Source organism: Saccopteryx bilineata, chromosome 2 (assembly GCF_036850765.1).
Source record: "Saccopteryx bilineata isolate mSacBil1 chromosome 2, mSacBil1_pri_phased_curated, whole genome shotgun sequence".
In the NCBI taxonomy this organism is placed as follows: Eukaryota; Metazoa; Chordata; class Mammalia; order Chiroptera; family Emballonuridae; genus Saccopteryx; species Saccopteryx bilineata.
In genome coordinates this window covers 256,017,857-256,044,306 of record NC_089491.1, presented here as the reverse complement: position 1 = coordinate 256,044,306, position 26,450 = coordinate 256,017,857, and the positions used below count along the sequence as shown (strand labels likewise).

Below are 26,450 nucleotides of genomic sequence, written 5' to 3'. Positions count from 1 at the left end.
TGGATGCTAAAATTCTCAACAAAATATTAGCAAACTGATGGATCCAGCAATACATTAAAAAGATACATCATGATCAAGTGGGATTTATTCCAAGGAGGCAAGGCTAGTACAATATTCACAAATCAATAAATGTGATTCATCACATAAATAAAATGAAGGCTAAAAATCACATGATCATATACAGTATATAGGTGCAGAAAAAGAATTGATAAAATCCAATAGCCATTTACAATAAAAACTTTTAGCAATATGGAATACAAGATACATACTTCAATATAATAAAAGCCATATATGACTAACAGCCAACATCACACTCAATGGGCAAAAATTAAAAGCAATCCTTTTTTTGTATTAATATGTACAATTTATTTTATTTTACTTATTTTTGTGACAGAAAGAGAGAGATACATAGGGACAGACAGACAGAAAAGGAGAGAGATGAGAAGCATCAATTCTTTGTTGCGGCACCTTAGTTGTTCATTGATTGCCTTCTCATATGTGCCTTGACCAGGGGGCTACAGAAGACCAAGTGACCCCTTGTTCAAGCCAGCGACCTTGGGCTCAAGTTGATGAGCTTTGTTCAAACCAGATAAGCCCGTGCTCAAGCTGGTGACCTCAGAGTCTCGAACCTGGGTACTCCGTGTCCCAGTCCGACACTCTATCCACTGCGCCACTGCCTGGTCAGGCAAAAAAGCAATCCTCTTAAGATCAGGGACAAGACAGGGGTGTCCCCTTTTACCACTCTTATTCAATATCATACTAGAAGTCCTAGCCACAGCACTCAGATGAGAAGTAAAAGGCACCCAAGTTGGAAAAGAAGTAGTAAAACTGTTAATATTTGCTGACATGACACTGCACATAGATACCTTAAAGTCAAGTCTCAACCATAAAACTATTATACCTGATATGACCTAATAAATGAATTTGGCTAAGTGGCAGGATATAAAAGTAATATTCAGAAATTTGTGGCACTTTTATACACCAACAATAAACTGTCAGAAAGAGAAATTAAGAAAACAATTCCATTCGCTACTGCAACAAAAAAAAAATAAAGTGCCTAGGAATAAATTTAACCAAGGAGGTAAGAGATTTGTACTCGGGGGAAAATTTAAGACATTGAAAAAAAAAAGAAACTGAGGAAGATACAAATGAGTGGAAGCATATACCATGTTCATGGATAGATAATCATTAAAATGTCCATACTACCCAAAGTAATCTATAGATTCAATGCAATTCCTATTAAAATACCAAACTCATACTTCACAAATCTAGAACCAATATTCCAAAAATTTATATGGAACCTAAGAAGAACCCAAAGAGCCTCAGCAATCGTAAAAATAAAGAATAAATGAAGGTGTCACACTTTCTGATATCAAGTTATACTACAAGGCCACTGTAATCAAAACAGCATGGTACTGGCATAAGAACAGGCATCCAGATCAATGGAACAGAACAGAGAACCCAGAAATAAAACCACGCCTTTATGGTCAATTGATATCTGACAAAGGAAGTAAGAGCATACAATGGAGTAAAGATAGTCTCTTTAATAAATGGTGCTGGGGCTTGACCTGTGGTGGCGCAATGGATAAAGCATCCACCTGGAACACTGAGGTCACCGGTTTGAAACCCTGGGCCTGCCTGGTCAAGGCACATATGGGAGTTGATGCTTCCTGCTCCTCCCCCCCTCTCTCTTGCTCTCTATTCCTCTTTCCCTCTCTCTCTCTCTCCTCTCTGAAAAATAAAGTCTTAAAAAAAAAAAGATTTCTAAATAAATAAATAAATGGTGCTAGGAAACCTGAATGTCCACATACAGAAGAATGGAATCAGGCCCTAATTCTATATCATACAAAAAATTTAACTCAAAATGAATCAAAGATATACACATAAAAAAGTATAAAACTCTTGCCCTGACCAGGTAGCTCAATTGGTTAGAGCACTGTCCCAACACACCAAGGTTGTGGGTTTTATCCCTGGTCACGGCACATATAAGAATCAACCAATAGCCCTGGCCGGTTGGCTCAGCGGTAGAGCATCGGCCTAGCGTGCGGAGGACCCGGGTTCGATTCCCGGCCAGGGCACACAGGAGAAGCGCCCATTTGCTTCTCCACCCCTCCGCCGCGCTTTCCTCTCTGTCTCTCTCTTCCCCTCCCGCAGCCAAGGCTCCATTGGAGCAAAGATGGCCCGGGCGCTGGGGATGGCTCTGTGGCCTCTGCCTCAGGCGCTAGAGTGGCTCTGGTCGCAATATGGCGACGCCCAGGATGGGCAGAGCATCGCCCCCTGGTGGGCAGAGCGTCGCCCCTGGTGGGCGTGCCGGGTGGATCCCGGTCGGGCGCATGCGGGAGTCTGTCTGACTGTCTCTCCCTGTTTCCAGCTTCAGAAAAATGGAAAAAAAAAAAAAAAAAAAAAAAAAAAGAATCAACCAATAAATGCACAAATGAATGGAACAATAAACTGATATTTCTCTCTCTAAAATCAATAAATAAAATTTTTAAAAAAATGAACTCCCAGCCTGGCAGGTTGGCTCAATGGTAGAGCGTCAGCCTGGCGTGCAGAAGTCCCGGGTTTGATTCCCGGCCAGGGCACACAGGAGAAGCGCCCATCTGCTTCTCCACCCCTCCCCCTCTCCTTCCTCTCTGTCTCTCTCTTCCCCTCCCGCAGCAGAGGATCCATTGGAGCAAAGATGGCCCAGGCGCTGGGGATGGCTCCTTGGCTTCTGCCCCAGGCGCTAGAGTGGCTCTGGTCACAACAGAGCGACACCACCCCCCCCCCCGAGGGGCAGAGCATCGCCCCCTGGTGGGCATGCTGGGTGGATCCTGGTCGGGTGCATGCGGGAGCCTGTCTGACTGTCCCCCCCCCCCCCCCCCCCCCCCCGTTTCCAGGTTCGGAAAAATACAAAAAAAAAAAAAAAAAGAACTCCCAATATATGCGATAACATGGATGGATCTCAATATTACACTCAGTGAGATAAACCACACATAACAAAGTATATTCCATTTACATAAAATTTCATATAAGACATATCTAATTGCCTGACCAGGGAGTGGCGCAGTGGATAGAGCATCGGACTGGGATGCTGGCTCGAGCAAGGGGTTACTCAGTCTGCTGAAGGCCCGCGGTCAAGGCACATATGAGAAAGCAATAAATGAACTAAGGTCTCGCAATGAAAAAGTGATGATTGATTCTTCTCATCTCTCTCCGTTCCTGTCTGTCTGTCCCTGTCTATCCCTCTCTCTGATTCATTTTCTGTCCCTGTAAAAAAAAAAAAAAAAAAAAAAAAAAAAAGATATCTAACCTATGCTGACAGAAGGCAGATCAGCAATTGCATGCAACCATGGGGGCACTGACCCCACAGGAACACATACATGTTCTCCACCTTGAGTGTGACAGTTATCACACAGGTGTATATGTCTATTAAGAACCAAAGAACTGGCCCTGGCTGGTTGGCTCAGCGGTAGAGCGTCGGCCTAGCATGCGGAGGACCCAGGTTCGATTCCCGGCCAGGGCACACGGGAGAGGCGCCCATTTGCTTCTCCACCTCTCCGCTGCGCTTTCCTCTCTGTCTCTCTCTTCCCCTCCTGCAGCCAAGGCTCCATTGGAGCAAGGATGGCCCGGGCGCTGGGGATGGCTCTGTGGCCTTTGCCTCAGGCGCTAGAGTGGCTCTGGTCGCAACATGGCGATGCCCAGGATGGGCAGAGCATCGCCCCCTGGTGGGCAGAGCGTCGCCCCATGGTGGGTGTGCTGGGTGGATCCCGGTCAGGTCCATGCGGGAGTCTGACTGTTTCACCCTGTTTCCAGCTTCAGAAAAATGAAAAAAAAAAAAGAACCAATGAACTAGCCTGACCTGTGGTGGCGCAGCAGATAAAGCATTGATCTGGAACACTGAGGTCACAGGCTCGAAACCCTGGGCTTGCCTGGTCAAGGCACGTATGGGAGTTGATACTTCCTGCTCCTCTCCCCTTTTCTCTCTCTCCCCCCTCACTAAAGTGAATAAAAATGAAATTTTAAAAACAAACAAAAACAATGAACTGCCCTAGCCAGATGGCTCGAATTGCCAGTTCGATTACTGCTCAGGGCACATACAAGAACAGACAGAGGCCCTGGCCGATTGGCTCAGTGGTAGAGCGTCGGCCTGGCGTGCAAGGGGTCCCGGATTCGATTCCCGGCCAGGGCACACAGATGGGTGCTTCTCCACCCCTCCCCCTCTCCTTCCTCTCTGTCTCTTTCTTCCCCTCCTGCAGCGAGGCTCCATTGGAGCGGGGATGGCCCGGGCGCTGGGGATGGCTCCTTGGCCTCTGCCCCAGGCGCTAGAGTGGCTCTGGTCGCAATAGAGTGACGCCCCGGAGGGGCAGAGCATCGCCCCCTGGTGGGCGTGCCGGGTGGATCCCGGTCGGGCGCATGTGGGAGTCTGTCTGACTGTCTCTCCCCATTTCCAGCTCTGGAAAAATACAAAAAAAAAAAAAAAAAAAAACAAAAAAAAAAAAGGACAGATGTTCCTCTCTCTCTCTCTCCCTCTTCCTCTCTAAAAACAGTAAAATAAACATTAAACATTTTTTTTAATTTATATAAATAAAAATGAAACTAACAATATATATTCCTAAACACAGCCAAAAGCCTGGAAGGGCTATGTTCACCAAGTGATTACGTTTACACATACACACACACTGCATAGTCAGGTACCACATAGTGACATTTTATTCAATGATGAATGGCATTTACCATGGTTGTACACCACACAGCCTAGATAGATGTGAGGTAGGCTATACCGTCTAGATCTGTGTAGTTATGCATACTCTGTGATGTTTGCACAACAAAACCATCCAACGATACATTCCTCAGATTGTACATGATTCCAGACTTCAGACATGCTCCATAGGAAGTTACTTTGTTGTTAGTTACAGAATTCCCATAAACCCACAGCAGTAAACATTGGTTTCATTTTACTCAGCCAACTGCAATGGCTTTAAGATACCATAAAAAGAAGTTGAACCGCCTGACCAGGTGGTGCAGAGGATAGAGCGTCGGACTGGGATGCCGAGGACCCAGGTTCAAGATCCCGAGGTTGCCAGCTTGAGCGCGGACTCATCTAATTTGAGCAAAGCTCACCAGCTTAGACTCAAGGTCGCTGGCTTAAGCAAGGGGTCACTCGGTATGCTGAAGGCCCGCAGTCAAGGCACATATGAGAAAGCAATCAATGAACAACTAAGGTGTAGCAATGCTCAACAAGAAACTAATGATTGATGCTTTTCGTCTCTCTGTTCCTGTCTGTCCCTGTCTATCCCTCTCACTGACTCTCTGTAAAAAAAAAAAAAGAAAAAAAAAAAAAAAAGAACTTGAACCTTAGAGTAGGCAAAGATCTTAATGTGTAAAAAGAAAACTCGGAAAGGTGAGACAGCTTGCCCAAGGTCACACAGCTGATGGCGCCCAGAGCCCAAGTACCCGTTGACCCTGTCCAACCCTTACTCCTCGCCGCCCCTCTGCAAGAGCCGTGCCCTCTCCACCACCCCAGAGTACCAGTTGCAGAGAATGAGGTGGCATAGATTTTGGATTTAAGGTTTCTTTGGTACTGTCACCAAAAAAAAAAAAAATATATTTCTTTCTTTTTCTTTTTTTCATTTTTCTGAAGCTGGAAACAGGGAGAGACAGTCAGACAGACTCCCGCATGCGCCCGACCGGGATCCACCCGGCACGCCCACCATGGGGCGACGCTCTGCCCACCAGGGGGTGATGCTCTGCCCATCCTGGGTGCCGGGGTCCAGCCCCGGGGGGGATCCAGGGGTCCCACAGGAGGAGACGGCATCGGCGAAATCGAGTGAGAGAGCTGAATTCTTTTCTTTCTCTTTATTCTCTAGTTAGCATTTACTGCCAGGCATCTCTACCAAATGCTAGTACAGCTCCTTTTTTATACACACACACCAAGTTACAATTACATGGTATTAATCATTGCTTCTGTTTCACTATGTTTACATGTTTCCAGATAACAGTTAATTTAAATCTATAAACTACAAATCAGGTGGCAAATCATTCAAAGTACAATTAAAAAATAACTTGAATAGCGATAACATCGGTAAAAGCTTTTAAAGGATTAGTACTAACTAATAACTCAACTTTACTGTTGTTGTGAGTCAAGGGGCAGAGAGAGATTAACAGACAAAATCATTAAGGACTAGCAAAGGACCACCGCTTGCTCAGGCAAATGGCCTTGAGTTTATGCAGTGTCCTAACTTTTCTCACAAGACTTCAAAAGGCTTGTTTATTAAGAAATTGTCATAACATCAAGAGTAACTTTTGCTTAAAGATATATAGAGTGCACCTGCAAGATAGCTTAGTAGCAACATAATATCAGAAGGCATTAATTGCTATTGCTTCTATGGATTCTTCCATATTCCTCTTTATTATCTGAACGAAAAACCTTGGGAAAGTATATAAATCTCAAAAGAATGTCTCACTGAGAAAGCCCAGCAACTGCCTTCAGTCATAAAACAATTCTCTTAGCAAAACATTCTTTTCTTGCTGACTGCATTCCCATCCCAAGCCACGCAACAGGCCATTCTATTACTCCTTTCCTAAGATTCTATTGTCTAGTCAAATTTTATTTATTTACTATATTCACACACTAATTAAATTCTAACTATATTCTTCTTAGAGTGTTCCACCATCTGCAGATCAAATAAGCAAGAAGAAAGGAAAGTTTCTCTACTCTATTACATGAAAAGGCTAGGGAGGAAAAATGATGAATTAAGTGAAGGCCAAAAGGTGCTCTGTGCACAGCCACTGCCTTCTACCCATTCACAAGTCACAATCTATTCTTTCTAACATGATTAAGAAGAAATTCTCCTACAAACTTAACCCTTTACGAGGGATATCATAGCCAGCCTCTTATGTTTACGAGCCCAGATCAAGGGGCTTACAGGCTTTTCTGTGGAACTTACACCTTCTGTCTCATTTCCAAAGAAATTACTACAAATCTACAGGGAAAGCACGGTACTATTATCCCTGTGCCACAAATAATAGCACACACCCAGAAAAAGGGGGGATATAAGGCCAGATTAATTCAAAAGATTAAAGGGGGAGGTATCGTTGTGCCTTTCCTTGTGGTGACTTTGTCAATCCGCAGCTGTTGGTCTTTACTGCGGTGACTCTATCTTCTTTTGCTGTGACTTTGTCAACCAGCAGTTGTGGATCTTCTTCTGCTGTGACCTAGTTAGCCAGCATTAGTGGATCGGCTCCCGACACCTGGGTGTCGCCATGTTGCGACCAGAGCCACTCTAGCGCCTGAGGCAGAGGCCACAGAGCCATCCCCAGCGCCCGGGCCATCTTTGCTCCAATGGAGCCTTGGCTGCAGGAGGGGAAGAGAGAGACAGAGAGGAAGGCGCGGCGGAGGGGTGGAGAAGCAAATGGGCGCTTCTCCTGTGTGCCCTGGCCGGGAATCGAACCTGGGTCCTCCACACGCTAGGCCGACGCTCTACCGCTGAGCCAACCGGCCAGGGCAATAATATTTCAATAAAGGAAAGCTACTGGTATAAATTCAAGAGCTCTACATTGTGGGAAGAAGGCCAAACGCGAATGCTTGTCTGCGTTATCACAGACTTTCAAGTCAAGAACACTCAAATTCCCCTCCCATCTAACCAGTCAGAGCCTTCAGAGCACGGAGGCAACGAGTACACAAACTCTGGTGGGCAAGTAGTTCACCTCCACCTCCTGCTGCCACTACATAACTTCAGTACTAAGAACTCTTCCTAGTAACGTGGTATCGTTCAAAGAGCGTGGGATTTGGTGTGACCAGGTATCTATTCTGGTACACACTCTGCTATCAAACTAGTCTTTCCAGTTATTGTAAAATGGCTCTAACATTTGCCCTGCCCACCTCGGTAAGCAGTTGTAACTAAAAAAAGGTTCAGAAATATTGTGAGGTGCTCTTCAATATTACAACTATGTTTTGATACAGGCCTGACCAGGCAGTGGCACAGTGGATAGAGCAGGGGTCGGGAACCTTTTTGGCTGAGAGAGCCATGAACACTACATATTTTAAAATGTAATTCCATGAGAGCCATACAACGACCCATATACGTTATGCATTATCCAATAAAAATTTGGTGTTGTCCCGGAGGACAGCTGTGATTGGCTCCAGCCACCCGCAACCATGAACATGAGCGGTAGGAAATGAATGGAGTGTAATACCTGAGAATGTTTTATATTTTTAACGTTATTTTTTTTTATTAAAGATTTGTCTGCGAGCCAGATGTAGCCATCAAAAGAGCCACATCTGGCTCACTAGCCATAGGTTCTTGACTCCTGAGATAGAGCATCAGACTGGGATGCAGAGGACCCATGTTCAAAACCCCAAGGTCGCCGACTTAAGCGCGGGCTGACCAGCTTGAGCGCGGGATCGCTGGCTTGAGCATGGGATCATAGACATGACCCCATGGGTCACTGGCTTGAGCCCAAGGTCGCTGGCTTAAGCAAGGGGTCACTCACTCTGCTGTAGCCCCCTGGTCAAGGCACATATGAGAAAGCAAACAATGAACAAAGGTGCTGCAACGAACTGATGCTTCTCATCTCTCTCTCTTCCTGTCTGTCCCTATCTGTCCCTCTCTCTGTCACACACAAAAAAATGTTTTGATACAAGGGGATAACCAGCTGTTTTTCCGACACAAGAGACATCTATTTATGAATGGCAAAGAGGAACAAAGGCCTCCTGCTGACATCTGAACAATGGGGGCTAACAGGAATGCTGTGTGTGTGAGGGGAAGGTTATACCACCCCTCAACCCATATCTACCTCCTGGTAATCCAGGAAATGCTATTCGGTAAAAAATCCAATCACCGCCTCTACTGTGCCACTAATCCCAAGTGCTCACCCTCAGCAGTAACTACCACCCTGTCTTCTCTCTCAGCTCTAGAAATGCCAGACTTGATCTGGCAATATGAAGGGATTATATTCCAGCAAAAATCACAAGAAATTGTCATGCGCCACTTAAAAAATGGAGCCCTGAAGGGAATCTTGCAGCTCATCTGCCATGGTTCCTAAATCTGGCTGGTCATTATTAGAAAAAGCCCAGTGGGGCTTTTTATTTTTATAATTTTTATTCATTGATCTGAGGGAGAGAAGGAGAGAGAGAGAAACATCAATCTGTTCCTGTATGTGCCTGGATTGGGGATTGAACCCACAACCTCTGAGCCTTGGGATGATGCTCTAACCAAGTGAGCTTTCAGGCCAGGGATAGGGGGCTTCTTCTTTTTAATTAATTAATTCATTCATTTTTAGAGAGAGAGAGAGAGAGAAAGGGAGAGAGAAGGAAGGAGGAGCAGGAAGCATCAACTCCCATATGTGCCTTGACCAGGCAAGCCTAGGGTTTTGAACTGAAGACCTCAGCATTCCAGGTCGACGCTTTATCCACTGCGCCACCACAGGCCAGGCTAGGTTTTTTTTTTAAAAACAAAGGTCTCAGGACTTGCTCAAATCTCTGGATGAGACCAAAGAATCCATGTTTAAAGTTCCCCAACAACTGTAATGATCAGCCAGGTTGGCATACGCTCTCATTCTTCATGAGATGACAGTGATTAGAAGACACCAGGGGTGGGACTAAGACCCAGCTCCTCACTGCCAGTTTCAAAATCACCCTCTCAAAATCTGCTGTCTGGCCTGAAATCTTCCAGTGTCTATTCTGAGTCCAGACCATTTTCCCTTCATAAAGTGAAATGTTGCAGCCCTGTTTTAAAATTCAGGAGCAATTCTGTGGCCATTTTATTCAACCCAAAAAATGGTATCTAACAAGTCCAGTTGCTCTTTTTTAAATATTTTACTTAACGACTTTAGAGAGAAGAAAGAGAGACAGAGAGAGAGAGAGAGAGAGAGAAGGGGGTGAGGAGGAGCAGGAGCATGAACTCATAACAGTTACTTCTCATATGTGCCTTGACCGGGCAAGCCTGGGGTTTTGAACTGGGGACCTCAGCATTCTAGGTTGATGCTTGATCCACTGCGCCACCACAGGTCAGGCTGAAGCCCAGTTCCTTACCAACAGGGGCTTCAGATCTCACACTGTACTAAGCCACTCAACTCGCATAGCCCGTCCCTGCCTAGGCCCTAGAACTGAGTGCGAATCAGCTGTGCCCTCCTTATAAACAATTGTTTTTTAGGTCCTGACTCTTACATGGCAGCAATCCCAATTATACAAACAGCTTAAAAAACTACTGGTATTGGTCTTTTACGATTTTGGAGGTAGTAAATTTCTTCCAAATGAAAAGTCTCTTGGAAGCCTTTGAAGTGGGTGGGGATTTCCTGAAAGCATTCAGGCTCACGGCAGGGTGAGTCAGCTTGACAAATACCTGGGGTCAGAGACAAGCCAGTTTGGGTCTGACACCTGAGTGGAGTTCATAAGAGCAGTCTCACAAATACTTCACTAGTCTAAAGGAAAAAAAACATCTTTACAGAGGAAACCACTAATATCATGGAAAGAAAAAGAGTACAGTATACTTTGAAAGTTTGCTTCATATACAACACAATTACCCTTCACCAAAGGATTTTGTGGAATAATACCAGAAACAGAAAACCTTTCGTTTTTCTTGGTCTGAGGTAGGTTATTATAAAGTCCAAGGCATGTGAACAGACCAAATGGAGAACACATAAGCAAGCACACAGGCAAATACCTCTTAGGGTAAAGACCACATCTAGATCTGCATGGCCAGTTGACTAAGTCACACTTTTACAGGACTATTGGAAATCAAGCAAAATTCTTTTTTATTTTTATTTATTTTTGTATTATTTCTGAAGTTGGAAATGGGGAGGCAGTCAGATGCCTCCCGCATGCGCCCGAACAGGATCCACCCGGCATGAGAATATAAAACATTCTCATGTATTACAATCCATTCATTTCCTACCACTCATGTTCATGGTTGTGGGTGGCTGGAGCCAATCACAGCTATCATCCGGGACAACACCAAATTTTTATTGGATAATGCATAACGTACATGGGTCGTTGTATGGCTTTCATGGAATTACATTTTAAAATATGTAGTGTTCATGGCTCTCTCAGCCAAAAAGGTTCCCGAACCCTGCCCTAGTATCTCCAAATACTACCTTAGTTGGATACAGGGTCTCCACAGAAGTAATCAAGTTAAAAGGGGCATTGCTCTGTTGCAACCAGGGCCATTCTAGCGCCTGAGGCAGAGGCCATGGAGCCATCCTCAGCGCCCGGGCCAACTTCTGCTCCAATGGAGCCTTAGCTGCGGGAGGGGAAGAAAGAGACAGAGAGGAAGGAGAGGGGGAGGGATGGAGAAGCAGATGGGCGCTTCTCCTGTGTGCCCTGGCCGGGAATCGAACCTGGAACTCCTGCACGCCAGGCCGAGGCTCTACCACTGAGCCAACCAGCCAGGGCTATTTTCATTTTTTTTACAGAAAGAGGGATATACAGGGACAGACAGGAATGGAGAGAGATGAGAAGCATCAATTATCAGTTTTTCATTGCAACATCTTAGTTGTTCATTGATTCCTTTCTCATATGTGCCTTGATCGCGGGACTTCAGCAGACCGAGTAACCCCTTGCTTGAGGCAGTGACTTTGGGTCCAAGCTGGTGAGTTTTGCTCAAACCAGATGAGCCCGCACTCAAGCTGGGTCCTCCGCATCCCAGTCCAACTCTCTATCCACTGTGCCACCCCCTGGTCAGGCATCAAGCAAAATTCTTAAACTGGATTCTGTTGGAGGAAGAGGGCTGAAACCAGAAAACAAAAACAAAAACAGGATTTTGGGAGGAAGTCTAGATAAACTACGTTAGAGCTGGAAGGACTCTCAGAATCATGTTCCAAACTAACCCACTGTTTCACTGTTGAACGCACAAAGGGCCAAACAGGAAGTGACATATCCTAGTTCACACAGCCCTGAGGACCATGCTGGGACTCACCTTCAGGAGCCAGAGGCCCTGCCACTGAATTCAACTGAGCTGGATTACCAATGTGGAACAGCTCATGAGGAAACCCAATGCATCATCCCAAATATCGTAATGCCTTACCTTCACCCCCTCTTTTGCCCAGGTCACCAAGATCTACTGATATTTCAGATTTTTCATTTGTTAAATTACAGCTGCAAAAAAGGCATTTTTAGTTTCCAATGTGAGTGAGAGACAGAGAGAAGAAGGGAGGGAGATGAGAAGCATCAGCTCATAGTTGTGTCACTTTAGTTGTTCACTGATTGCTTCTCATATGTCCCTTGACTGGGGGGCTCAAGCCGAGCCAGTGACCTTGGGCTTCAAGCCAGTGAGTGACCTTTGAGCTCAAGCCGGCAACCCCACGCTTAAGACTGTGACCCCGCGTTTAAGCTGGAGACCTCAGGGTTTCAAACCTGGGACCTCAGTGTCCTAGGATGACGCCAAAGAAGGCAATTTTTAAACGTATACAATTTCAATATTTACTGAATGTCTGCTCTGAGTCAGGTATCATCCTGGGCCACAGGAAGCACAGATGAATAAGATAGTTCATAATGCATCATATATGGTTCAACATCAAAGCTCCCCCCCCCCCCCCTCCACGGCCCTATTGTGGCAGGAGAATTTTGAGCAATCATTATTGGAATTTAACTATTCCATAAAGGAATTTAACTATTTTAGTCTGGTTCCTGGTGAGAATATATCCACATCCCAGAAGTCCAACCGTTTCAGCTCATCCTCTGAGAAGGGAGTGAGTGGACAGGATCCAGTCCCAATATAAGGCATGAACTCTGAGAATTTCAACAGCAGAAAATTCTACTCAGAGCCCTTGGGTAGACCAGGGGTAGGTCTGGAGACAGAGGGAAGCCTGGCATGACACTTCAGATATAACTTCTGTATCTGGCCAAAAAAAGCCCATTAGAGAAATGAGCTCCAAGAAAGCACAGTCCATTTTTTCAAACATCCCAACTTTGGGGCATTTAGAGAGTGCCAGGCGAGACATCAGGTTATTCCTACCTCCCAGTGACTAGCGAGTTTGGGTGGAATCTCCAATCCCAGCTTCTCCAGCTCTTGCTCCCTATACTTCTCATACTGCCGGTAACCTGCATAACCGCCGCCGGTCGCAAACAGAAGGGGCAGGGGGCGCAACAGGAACAAGGTTCGAGCAGGGGTCGTGTGGAATTTTCTGGTATCTGTAACAACAACAGGAAAATGTTGAGCCTAGGAAAAGGGACAGGAATGAGTCATGCAAACAGTACCAATGGGAGGGCCAAGAAAAGTCAATGCATCATAGTACTTTAGTAAAGGTAACTGGACCCTGAAGGGACCTTGTGGGCTGGTGCAACTCTGATTCACTACTGAGACCTTCTGTCTCCAAATTCTATCAATTAGCAAGGGACAAGTATCTTCCCTATGAAACTACAATGCACCTCAATTGCCACCACAGTCACAGAATTTAAGAAAATGCTGAATAGCAAAGAGGTCCAGAAACTAGTCAAGGTTGTCCAACCAGGCACCAACAGGTCCAGAACTGGCAGCCAGGTACCAATTCTTACCCAGGGCTCTTTGATCTTACTTTACCAATGCAGGTCCAGTTCTGACTAGACACTACTATTCTCAATGCAAAAATCTCATAAACTCTTATAGTTTAACAATAAAGGACAATCTAATTTTTAAATGTAGAAAGGATTTGAATAGATATATCTTCAAAAAAGATATATGAATAGCCCATTAGCACATGAAAAGATGCCCAACATCTGTTATAGGTTGAATTGTGTTGCCCGAAAATTCTTAGAGAGTATTGAAATTCTAACCCCTAATACAGGGGTCAGGAACCTATGGCTTGTGAGCTAGCTGTGGCTCTTTTGATGGCTGCATCTGGCTCGCAGACAAATCTTTAATAAAAAAATAATAATGTTAAAAATATAAAACATTGTCATGTATTACAATCCATTCATTTCCTACCACTCATGTTCATGGTTGTGGGTGGCTGGAGCCAATCACAGCTATCATCCGGGACAACACCAAATTTTTATTGGATAATGCATAACACGTACATGGGTCGTTGTATGGCTTTCATGGAATTACATTTTAAAATATGTAGTGTTCATGGCTCTCTCAGCCAAAAAGGTTCCCGAACCCTGCCCTAGTATCTCCAAATACTACCTTAGTTGGATACAGGGTCTCCACAGAAGTAATCAAGTTAAAAGAAAGTCATGATAGTGAGTCCTAATCCAATGACTGGAGTCATTATAAAAAAGGGAAATTTGGGTCCTGGCCAGGTGGCTCAGTGGATAAAGTATCAACCTGGCATGCTAGAGTTCGTGAGTTTGACACCCAATCAGGCATCTATAAGAAGCAATCAGTGAGTGCACAAATAAATAAAACAACAAGTAGATGCTTCTCTCTATCCTATCCTCTCTCTCTCTTTCTCAAATCAATTTAAAAAAATTTCAAGGGGGAAGTATAGACACAGACATGCACACAGGGAGAATGCTATATGAAGATGGAGGCAGAGATTGGGGTGATGCTTCTATAAGCCAAGGAAGCCAGAGATGTCCAGCAAACCATTAGAAGCTGGACATGTGGCATGGAACAGATTCTCCCTCACAGCTCTCAGAAGGAAACAACCCTGTGACACCCTGATCTCAGACCTCTAGTCTCCAGATCTGTGAAAAAATAAACTTCTATTGTTTAAGTCACTTGGTGTGTGAGACTTTGTATTGCCACATAACCCAGCAAGATATACACCTAAAAGAAGTGAAAGACATTATCTACACAAAAGCTTGTACAAGAATGTTCAATAGAAGCATTATTTATAACAGACAAAAAATGGAAACACTCCAAATTCCATCAACTGGTGACTGAATAAAAAAAATGTGGTCCATCCATAAGTAGAATATTATTTGATAACAAAAAGGAATGAAGCATTGACACATGCTACATTATGAACCCTGAAAACAGTATGTAAAAGCAGCCAGCCACAAAAGGCTGCACACTGTGTGACTCCATTTACATGAAGAGTCCAGTATAGGAAACATACCATAGAACATAAAGCACATTACTGGTTTCCTGGAGCTGGAGAAAGGGATAAACAGGGATGATAGTTTAATGGGTCAAGTACTGCTAATGGGAAGGGGGAGAAAATGTTCTAAAATTGGATAGTGGTGACAGTTGCATAACTCTGAATTTTATGGTATGCAAATTATATCTCAATAAAACTGTTAAACTATCTCAAAGAGCTGAATTCTCAGTAGCATGTGCAAAACCAAAGAGCATACCTTTCATACTGCCTTTGACTTCCAATGGAAGGAGATTATCCTGCTCCCTATTGTCCCTCTATCATGTTTTAGTTACGGCTGTTTTTTTTTAATGAGCGAGTGAGGATGTTATTAATCTCTTCCGTCTTCTAATTATTCCTAATGTACCCTTACTATTTAATAACTAAATATTCTACCTCTGACCAAAAAGCAAGAAAAGGCTTGATCTGTGGTGGCACAATAGATAAAGTGTTGACCTGGAACACTGAGGTTGTCGGTTTGAAACCCTGGCCTTGCCTGGTCAAGGCATATATAGGAAGCAACTATGTATGGATGCTTCCTGCTTCTATCCCCTTGGCTCTGTCTCTCTCCTCGATCTAAAATCAATAAATAAAATATCGTAAAAAAGAAAAAGACAGCCTGATCAGGCGGTGGCGCAGTGGATAGAGCGTCAGACTGGGATACAGAGGACCCAGGTTCGAGACCCCGAGGTCGCCAGCTTCAGCGTGGGCTCATCTGGTTTGAGCAAAAGCTCACCAGCTTGGACCCAAGGTCGCTGGCTCAAGCAAGGGGTTACTCGGTCTGCTGAAGGCCCGCGGTCAAGGCACATATGAGAAAGAAATCAATGAACAACTAAGGTGTAGCAATGCGCAACGAAAAACTAATAATTGATGCTTCTCATCTCTCCGTTCCCGTCTGTCCCTGTCTATCCCTCTGACTCTCTCTGTCTCTGGAAAAAAAAGAAAAAGACAATACACATTTCCAAAGGGTTCATAACAGTGTGGGATGTGGGGAACTAATGTACTCATGATCACTTCCTGCTTGTATGAGGGCAAACTGGAATAAGCTCTTTGAAGAGCAATTTGGCTTTAATATCAAAATGTAAAATATATAAACCTTTTGATTAATTCTACACCTTTTTAAATATATCCTGAAAATGCACAAAGAGATGTTACTACAGATTCACCTATAGCAATGGTCAGCAAACCACAGCTCGTGAGCCACATGCGGCTCAATCAGACTGAGGATGTTTTTAGCAAAGGCCAGCTTAGGAGTACCCTAATTAAATTAATAACAATGTACCTACCTATTTAGTTTAAGTTTAAAAAATTTGGCTCTCAAAAGAAATTTCAATCGTTGTACTTTGATGTTTGACTCTGATGACTAATGAGTTTGCCGACCACTGACCTATAGTAAAAAAAAAAAAAGACTGGAAATAATGCCTAGCACTAAGTGGTAGTCAGACAACAGATCACCATGCAGTCAGTAAAAACAATGAGAAAATAATGGCTAATGCCTCAGGACTAACTACATGCCAGGCACTGTGAGCCTTCCAGGTACAATTTCATTTCCTTCTAACAACTCCATGGAATAGGCACCGTTTACCCCAATTTACTGCTGAGCAAGCTGAACCAGAGAGGCCAACACCACCTCTAACTGCCACTTACTTGCGGAAAAGGTTCGGAGAGGCAGCTTCCCTAGGGACTGCAGGACACGGCTCAGGGCAGTGTTTTCACAGTGATGGAGGCTAGAATCAAGCAAAAATAAACCATTAAACACTTTTCTTTCTTTCTTTTTTTTTTTGATAGAGAAAGAGAGAAAGTCAGATCAGAGAGGGACAGACAGGGACAAATTGGGACAGAGAAATAGGAAGGGAGGGAGATGAGAAGCATCAATTCTTCGTTGTGGCTCCTTAGTTGTTTATTAATTACTTTCTCATATGTGCCTTGACCAGGAGGCTACAGCAGAGCAAGTGACCCCTTTCTCAAGCCAGTGACCTTGGGCTTCAAGCCAGAGACCTTTGGGCTCAAGTCAGCGACCACCGGGGTCATGTCTATGATCCCACAATCAAGCTAGCAACCCTGTGCCCACGCTCAAGCCGGCAACCATTGGGTTTCGAACCTGGCTCCTCTGAGTCCCAGTCTGATGCTCTATCTACTGTGCCACTGTCTGGTCAGGCAAACATTTTTCTTAAAATTAAAAAAAAAAAATAGATCAGTTGGCAAAATTTGAATACAGTCTATAGATTGAATAACAGTACTGTATCCATGTCAGTTCACTGGTTTTGACCATTGTACTGTGGTTACATAAGAAAATATCCTGGTAGGATAAAGGCAGAAATAGGTGAGGGGTAAGTTAAAGGTAAGTTACATCAAATCTGTAACTTACTCTTAAGTGTTTCAGGAAAAACACACACACACAGAGGAGAATAAAGCAAACACAGCTAATATCTGGGGAATCTGGCTAAAGGGTATTTGGGAATTCTATGTATTATTTTTATAACTTTTCTGTAAGTTTGAAACTACTTAATAAAAAATGACTTTTTCTTAAGCACGAGAGCATAATAGGCAGTAAAACCAGCAGTCTTCCACAAGCCACGTTTCTGTGCCACAGAACAGCTACATGCAACCTTGTAAACGTCTAACCCCTACTCGTTGAAGAATATAATATTGCAGGTAGCTGAAATTTTTAATTTTAAATGGTTGTCCTGGAAAAAAGGCCACAAACAAACCACGCTGAACTATTCCAATCTACTTCATGTCTGGAAGGCCCAATTGGTTTAGATTTTTTTCCCTCCACCACCCCTTTGGTTTAGAATTTTTGACATCTTTTGTGGCTCCTTTGCCACAAAACCTACTTTGACAGAATGAATAGATTTCAATGATCTAAGAAAAATGATCTGAGAAAAATTTCAGCAAGTAAGAAAGAAAGAGACAAGACAGACAGACAGGAAGGGAGAGAGGTGAGAAACATCAACTCATAGTTCCCTCACTTTAGTTGTTCATTGATTGCCTCTCATCTGTGCCTTGACCACAGGGCTCAAGCCAAGCCAGTGTGACCGCTTGCTCAAACCAACAACCTTGGGATCATGTCAATGATCCTATGCTCAAACAGGGTACCCCGTGCTCAAGCTGGTGAGCCTGTACTCAAGTCAGGGACCTTGGAGTCTCGAACTTGGATCCTCAGCATCCCAGATCAATGCTCTATCCGTTGCACCACCACTGGTTAGGCAGCACGAATGAGCTGTAATTCACAACTGGATCTCCCCTTAAAGAGCATAAATTCCACTCTCAATTCAGAAAGCAGTTAGTTCAGTTTCCCCAAATACTGATTCAAATTCTAAAGTAAGGAAACTATGGTCTTGTCAGTGTTTCTTTCTTCCTTGGAGTCCTTTATGATAAAAGTAATCATTATAGCCTGACCCGTGGTGTCGCAGTGGATAAAGTGTTGACCCGGAATGCTGAGGTTTCCGGTTCAAAACCCCGGGCTTGCCCAGTCAAGGCACATATGAGTTGATGCTTCCTGCTCCTCCCCCTGTTATATCTCTTTCCTCTCTCTCTCCTCTCTATTTCTCTAATAAAAATGAATAAATTTTTAAAAAATTTCTTAAAAAAAATAATCATTATAAATGTCTAAATTGCTATTTTTGTAGAAAATGGAATCAATGATTTTCATAAAATAATATCTATTTTCATGGATATTTAGTGGTTATGTCTTATCTAAATATCCTGTACACATTATCAGATTAGACACCTTTATTTATTTATTTATTTTTTATTTTTTTTTTTTTTGGTATTTTTCCGAAGCTGGAAACAGGGATAGACAGTCAGACAGACTCCCGCATGTGCCCGACCGGGATCCACCCGGCACGCCCACCAGGGGGTGACGCTCTGCCCACCAGGGGGCGATGCTCTGCCCCTGGGGGGGGTCGCTCTGTTGCGACCAGAGCCACTCTAGCGCCTGGTGCAGAGGCCAAGGAGCCATCCCCAGCGCCCGGGCCATCCTTGCTCCAATGGAGCCTCACTGCGGGAGGGGAAGAGAGAGACAGAGAGGAAGGAGAGGGGGAGGGGTGGAGAAGCAGATGGGCGCTTCTCCTGTGTGCCCTGGCCGGGAATCAAACCCGGGACTTCTGCACGCCAGGCCGACGCTCTACCACTGAACCAACCAGCCAGGGCCACACCTTTATTTTTTTCATGTGAAATTTCCTTAAAAACACCCTTACAAGCATGGTGCAAATATGGCTAATGTGATGAATCTGATCCTCCCATAAGGCAAATAGGTTTGTGTGGAGAAAAAGTTGGGACCATGATAATCACCACCCCTAAGGCCAGAAAGATGTACAGCTATGAACACAGAGAAGGGTGTGTTCCAATATATGAACATTCATCTCTCAGACTGGATACTCCCACCACTAGAGCTAAAAGCCTAAAATCGTGCTCTCCAAACAGAATTAGAAGAAGTGTAAAATCTGACTAAAGGCTACACTGTTGTGTTCTGTACAATATTGTTCATTCTAGAATTAATGCCGAACCCCTGAACTAAAAAAAGAACGTTTGCAGACTGTTGTAAGGCTTTTTGGGGGGCTGTGGGAGGTATGAATGGGAGATAATCTGTTATCCACCATAACCGGGTGCACCACACTCAGGTGGTCTGAGTGTGGTCTTCCACCTCAGCAGCCCCAAGGGGAACACACAAAACTCACCTCTCCTATACTGCTGCAGCCCCAGCTTCTGGGACAGGTGCCTGGCAAATGCCCCATTACATCAGTATGTCTTTTATTAAGAGATCATTCCCTGGTGCATTGATAAAGCTTTGATCTGGAACGCTGAGGTCGCTGGTTCGAAGCTCTGGGTGTGCCTTGACCAGGCACATACAGGAAGCAACGACGAGTTGATGCTTCCAACTCCTCTCCCCTGCCTTTCTCTCCTCTCTCTAAAATCAGTAATAAAATCTTTAAAAAAAAAAAAAAGAGATCATTCCCGCCTGACCAGGCGGTGGCGCAGTGGATAGAGCGTCGGACTGGGATGCAGAGGACCCAGATTCGAGACTCCAAGGTCGCCAGCTTCAGCGCGGGCTCATCTGGTTCAAGCAAAGCTCACCAGCTTGGACCCAAGGTCACTGGTTCAAGCAAGGGGTTACTCGGTCTGCTGAAGGCCCGCAGTCAAGGCACATATGAGAAAGCAATCAATGAACAACTAAGGTCTTGCAACGAAAAACTGATGATCGATACTTCTCTCTCTCTCCATTCCTGTCTGTCTGTCCCTATCTATCCCTCTCTCTGTCCCTGTAAAAAAAAAAAAAAAAAAAAAAAGAGCTCATTCCCGTCCTCACATAAATGCTGTACTTTTCCCAATCTTACATAAATACTGTCCATTGTCTTTCTCTGTTTCAACCCACTTTTTGCTCTTTTGTAACAAGCTCTTAAAAAAGAGCTATGTTCACTGTCACCATGTCCTCACCTCCCACCCTCTCTTAATCCTACTCAACTAGGCTTTTGTTCCTATCCTGTTCATCTCGTCAAGGTCACTGACCTCCATGTTGCCAACAACAATGTACATTTCTTGGGCCTCATGTTATCTGACCTCTCAGCAGCACTTGCCACAGCTGATCTCTTTCTCCTCTTTTATTTTTTTATGAGATTTTTAAAAAGATTTTATTCACTTTCGAGAGAAGAGAGAGATAGAGAAAAGGGGAAGGAGCAGGAAGCATCAGCTACCATATGTGCCTCAACTAGGCAAGCCCGGGGTTTCAAACTGGTGACCTCAGCATTCCAAGTCAATGCTTTATTCACTGCACTACCACAGGTCAGGCTCCTCCTTTATCTTTTTTAAATCCAGGTGTAACTGAAATATAACATATCAATTTCAAGTGCAGAACATAATTTCATATTTGTATATATTGCAAAATGATCACCATAAGTCTAGTTAACATTTGTTACTATACATAGTTAAAAAATCTTTTTTCTTCTGATGAGAACTTTAAGATTTACTTTTAGCAACTTTCAAATATGCACACAATACAGTATTAGGTGTAGGCACCATGCTGTACATTACATCCCATGACTTATTTATTTCATAACTGGAAGTTTGAACCTTTGACCTCCTTCACTCTTTCCTTGAAATACTTTCATCGCTTGACTCCTAGAACCCTGGCTTTCCTCCAACCTCTCTGGTCTCTCCCTAACCTCAAACTGATGCCATGCCAGGGTTACATATTCTCAGAGATGCTCATCCTGTCCAATCTTCAATAGCTAGATACTGATGATTCCCTCACTGCTTCTTCCGAGGCCTCCAGATCCCTATTTCCATCTGGCTATCCGGCATCTGCACTTTGAGTCATCTCAAACTGAGTTTAGAGGAATTCTTGACCCTCCCTAACTCTTCTTCAACCTGTTCCTCCCTCAGAGATATTAACCTACAGCAGCCACTAGCCAGATGTCGACCAAATCCACTTCTTCTTCCCACTTCTTCTTCTTCCTGGGCACCCAGGAGACTACATTTCCCAGCCTCCCTTGCAGTAGAGTGACTACAGAATTGAGTTCTAACCACTGTGTGGACCATTCAGGATTCCCAGGTATCTAACTCTAGGCTTTCCCCTTTCAGCCTGCTTGATGCTGACAAATATGCAGACCTTGAGAAGCCATGTGTTAAAGATGGCATAAGGCCTGACCTGTGGTGGTGCAGTGGATAAAGCGTTGACCTGGAATGCTGAGGTTGCTGGTTCAAAACCCTGGGCTTGCCCGGTCAAGGCACATATGAGAGTTGAAGCTTCCTGCTCTTCCCCTCTTCTCTCTCTCTCTCTCCTCTAAAATGAATAAATAAATAAAAATAATTAAAAAGCATAATAATGGAAGATGAACATAGATATATAACTTAAAAAAAGATGGCATAAGACTGGGTCTTCAAATCACTACTACCCCACACCTATCAAGAGCACCCACTTGGGACTTCACAAGATTGAGAGAAACTTTTACTGTGTTAAATTAGTGAGATGCTGGGGTTTACCTGTGACCATAGCAGCATTACTATAGGTATAATTAGTACCCTATGTCAAAAAGAGGCACTTCCATTCACCCAGCTACACAGGTCAAAACCCTAGGACCCATTCTTAAGTCCTCTCTTTCTCACTATCCACATTCAATCCACTGATAAGGAATGAATACTGTACCTTCAAAATATACCACTCACAAAAATTAGAGGGTATTTTCAAAATGAATATGAAGCGATAAAACATCCTTTAATTTTTGTGAGCAGTATATACCCTTATCTGCCTATTTTTAACCCCCTAACTATAGGCATAGGCATACCTCAGAGATACTGCGGTTTTAGTTTCAGACCATCACAATTAAAAGCAAGTACGCAATAATGCAAGTTGTAATCTTTCTGTTGGTTCAGAGTCCTACCTTCAATTTGTAAAAACATGCACCAGTGAAGTGCAATCAAACAAGTATGCCTGTACTCTAACCCTAGCCCAAGCCACCTGATCTCTTACCCATGACTGCAATAACCTGCTCTCCCTGCTTCCACTTGTGGCCCTCCATTTCCTGTTCACCACAAAACAGCCAGAGTGACCTTTTCAAAACAGAAAATAAGACCAGACCCTACGTAACTGGTCATTGCTGAACTCCCAGATCTTCTACTGCTTTCTCTCTTCTCCCAGCTCACTCCTTTTGCCACTCCTTCACACCTTTGCCCCTTTCTACACCTTTGCGTTTGCTCTACCAGGCACACTCCTCTACGTGGCTCACTCCTGTATCAGTTCTCTGCTCAAATGCTTCCTCTTCAGTTGGTTTTTCCTGACCACCTTGTGCCCAAGAGCCGCCCCTCTTGAGTACTCTCTAATCCCTTATTTATCTTCCTTTATTTTTCTTCCTAGCACTTCTCACTACCTGAAATTAACAGATTCTACCTCTAGTCACCTATCTGTTAACTGTCTGTATGCCTATGTGAATGCAGGGGTTTGTCTGTCCTCTCACTGGACTACAACCTCAACAATGAGATTCAGCCCCAGGGCAGTGAATGAATAAAATCAATCAGCTATCTCTTCCATGTGGTGAACTGACAGTGGGCATCCTGCAAGCAGGTGATTACAGCCCATAATTAAGCACTCAAGTCTGACTGAGTGCCTCAAATCTCAGTCCTGCCACTTTTTAGCTTTGTGACCTTAGAAAATTTCTTAATTCCAAGCCTCATTTTCTCCACCTGTAAAAACAGGACCTACAGCTCATGAACAGTATGTAAAACCATCAGCTGAGGGCCTGGCACCTAGTTATATATTATACCACGCACGTGTGTTAACTCAATTAATTATATTAAATTTATATATTACTACATAGAAGTTATACATTACTATATATAATAAAAGTAATAGAGTTGTTATTCATCTGACACACACTGGGATAGCCATGTCAATAGTCTATGACCAGTGCCCATATTGTCACTGTTATAAAAATATTCTTAACATCACCTCTGGTGGTAGCATTTTAACTATGTGGTAATATCTTGTTTTCTAAAGCTGTGAAAGTTCTTCTAAAAATGAATTGGCAGGCCTCTTTTTTATTTTCTTTTTTTCTTAAGTGAGAATCAGGGAGACAGAGAGACAGACTCCCACATGCACCCTACTGGGATCCACCTGGCAAGCCCACTAGGGAGCAATGCTCTGCCCATCTGGGGCCATTGCTTAGTTGCAACTGGAGCCATTTCAGCGCCTGAGGCAAGTCCATGGTGCCATCATCAGCGCCCGGGCTAACTTGCTCCAATGGAGCCATGGCTGCGGGAGGGGAAGAGAGAGATAGAAGGGAGAAGGGTGGAGAAGGAGAAGGGTGGAAAAGGGAGGGGTGGAGAAGGAGACAGGTGGAGAGGGAAGGATGGAGAAGGGGAAGGGCGGAGAAGGGGAAGGGCGGAGAAGCAGGTGGTCACTTCATCTCTGTGCCCTGACGGGAAATCGAACCTGGGACATCAACATGACAGCCGATGCTCTACCACTGAGCCAACTGGCAAGGGCCATTTGGCAGGCCTCTTGATGGCCTTATTTCACATCCTATCTTATGTTATTTAGTAGAGTGTTTCCTCTTTCTCCTATTAAACTGTAAAATTCTTTAAGCACTTGTTTACCCTACCCCTACTGAATCTGGATTTGGCAGCACGGTTGGAATATATCTGAGAATCTATTTCCAATAAATATCCACCCCATTCTTTTATCACACAAGTGTGGGAAACATGGCCCTAAAGTATCACCCAAAATGTTGCTCTGTTTGCTCACCTGTCCCATATCACCCAGTTACTGAAAAACTTACCAATATCCTACCCCTCCCAATCACCACATCGAAATCTAGTCTTATTACGTACATTGGTACTAGAGTGTGACGTCCCCCTTTTTCAATGACAGTGAGTACATCTTCCTCATAATCACTAAAAAAAATATTTTAGAAGTGCCATTTTTTAGTCTTTCCAACTCATGACACAGTTTAGAAGAATATATGGCTGACTTAAGCAGCACACCTGGTAGTAACACTGAAACCACAGAAACCCACCTGTCCAAATCTTAAGTTACCACAGCCTCTTCCTGAGAGACCTACACTATCTTTGAATAGTTTATAATGGGAGAGTTAAGCTTTCATGTTAAGGCCAATGACAGTTTTTGTCCCCTCTCAGTCCAAAATCAGTGTCCTTTTACTTCCCCAAATTACAATGCTAGGTCATCTTAGGTCACAGAGCAAGCTTCAATCAATACCTATAAAATGAACCCTGCTTGTAAACACAAAAGTACCATGGGTCTCTAACCTTCCTTCTTTGAAATGATGCCAAGCGGCTGACTCTGAGTCACAGCTACCAACATTTTAATACATTTTTCGAGAGTCCAACTGCTCCCAAGCTATTTGGGATAATAGTAATAAATGCTCAGACGGTAGGCAGCCTGAAGAAAAAGTTCTCACATGAGAAAGAGAGATACCCAGCCTGACCTGTGCTGGTGCAGTGGATCAAGTGGCGACTTGGAACGCTGAGGTTGCCAGTTCAAAACCCTGGGCTTGCCTGGTCAAGGCACATACGGGAGTTGATGCTTCCTACTCCTCCCCCTTCCCTCTCTCTCTCTTCTCAAAAATAAATAAATGATTTAAAAAAAAAGAGAGAGAGATACTCAGCTGGTTCTGCTAACTGACTGGATGAAACTGAGCAAAGCCCTTCCTCAGGGCCTCAATTACACCAACTCCAAAAAAGAGCTGGATTTACACGACTCCTCAGGTCTCTTCTTCCAGCTCTGAAATCCTAAGAGTTCGGAGTCCTCTGGGTAACCAAGCCCTCAATTCCACAACAGACTACTCTGTAATACGGAATCCAACCCCCTCACTTCAAAGAACAAGAATCCCACGTGAAAGCCGCCCGACTCCCAGTCCAGTGCTCTCCCCACACTGCACCCGCGTTCAGGGGGAACACGCACCCCCGAGAACAGCGTCCAGTCCTGCCTCGACTCTAGTGGAAGGCACACAGCTTATCTCATCTTTCTTTCTCTTTTTCTTGTCCTTTGTGCACTTCTACCTAGCTGGAAAGGGCAAAGCGAGAGCACTTAAACCAGATACTAAACCCAGACAGCTCTTTGCCGCGGCAAGCCTCACCGGTTCCCGAGCTCGAGGAAAGGCGGGGCTCGGTCTCCATCGGCGCTCTCCTCAGGGCGAGCGGGCGAAAAAGAAACGACTCCTTTTTCCCAACCCGGGTTTGGTCCAAGCCGCCCCCCTCCCTGAGACGGCTCCCCAAGCACTGTACCTGCTCCGCCACGGCGTAACTCCGCGCAGCAACCTCGGCCAACCGTTCACCACGGTAGCTGCCATCTTGTCTCCACCTACTCAGTAGGCCACGCCCACCTTTTTACACACGAGGCGCACCACGTGGCGTCACGAGCCTAGAGCTCTTAAGGCCAATGAGGAACGCTGATGCTTGTGGGCGGAGTCTATTGAGGTCCTGCCCCCAGCTGCTCCCCATCCCACAGCCTGAAGCTTGGGGCACCTCCAAAGCCAGGTTGGGTAGGTGTGGGAGATTCTTTATCCTGCTGTGCCAAACCTGGGCCCGGGCGCAGCGTTGCCAGTACAGGGTTATGTTCGTATCTCCAACTGTAATATGTGTTTGTGTATTTTTTCTTTTGGTTTTGACAATTTTTATTTAACATATCTTAATGTTTATGCAAATTATAGATTGTTACATCTTCCTGCTGGATTTGCCCATTTTACCGTGATGACTATCTCTATTCACCTCTAATAGCTATTTGCCTTAATGTTTAGCCATATCTGATATTAGTACAGCTATGCTATGTTTTTTGTTTAGTGTTTGTATGTCTTTTACTAATAAGTATGTTTTCAAATTCTATGTGTCCTTATATTGACAGCATATCTTTTTGTAATATTACTGGGACTTGTTTCTAAATTTAGTCTGATAATATTTATCTTTTAATTGAATCTTTTAGTCTGTCAGTAAGTTACCAGTAGATTTAGATTTAAATC

At 44.2% G+C, this 26,450-nt stretch overlaps 1 protein-coding gene across 3 annotated transcripts in view; it reads right to left on the bottom strand.

The window, feature by feature from the left end:
* Positions 1-25,817, bottom strand: part of PISD (phosphatidylserine decarboxylase) — a 40,315-nt gene extending 14,498 nt beyond the window's left edge. Inside the window, exons 1-4 of one of the 3 annotated variants that reach the window (XM_066260101.1) lie at positions 25,720-25,793; positions 21,629-21,763; positions 16,627-16,706; positions 12,936-13,111 (exon numbers count right to left, since the gene is read on the bottom strand). In XM_066260101.1, the coding sequence (XP_066116198.1) occupies positions 12,936-13,027 (92 nt within the window). In that variant the 5' untranslated portion in view covers positions 13,028-13,111; positions 16,627-16,706; positions 21,629-21,763; positions 25,720-25,793. Of the gene's footprint in view, positions 1-12,935; positions 13,112-16,626; positions 16,707-21,628; positions 21,764-25,719 lie in introns of all 3 variants that reach the window. The other 2 variants (XM_066260100.1, XM_066260105.1) reach the window with 2 other exon arrangements.
* Positions 25,818-26,450: the final 633 nt, after the last annotated feature.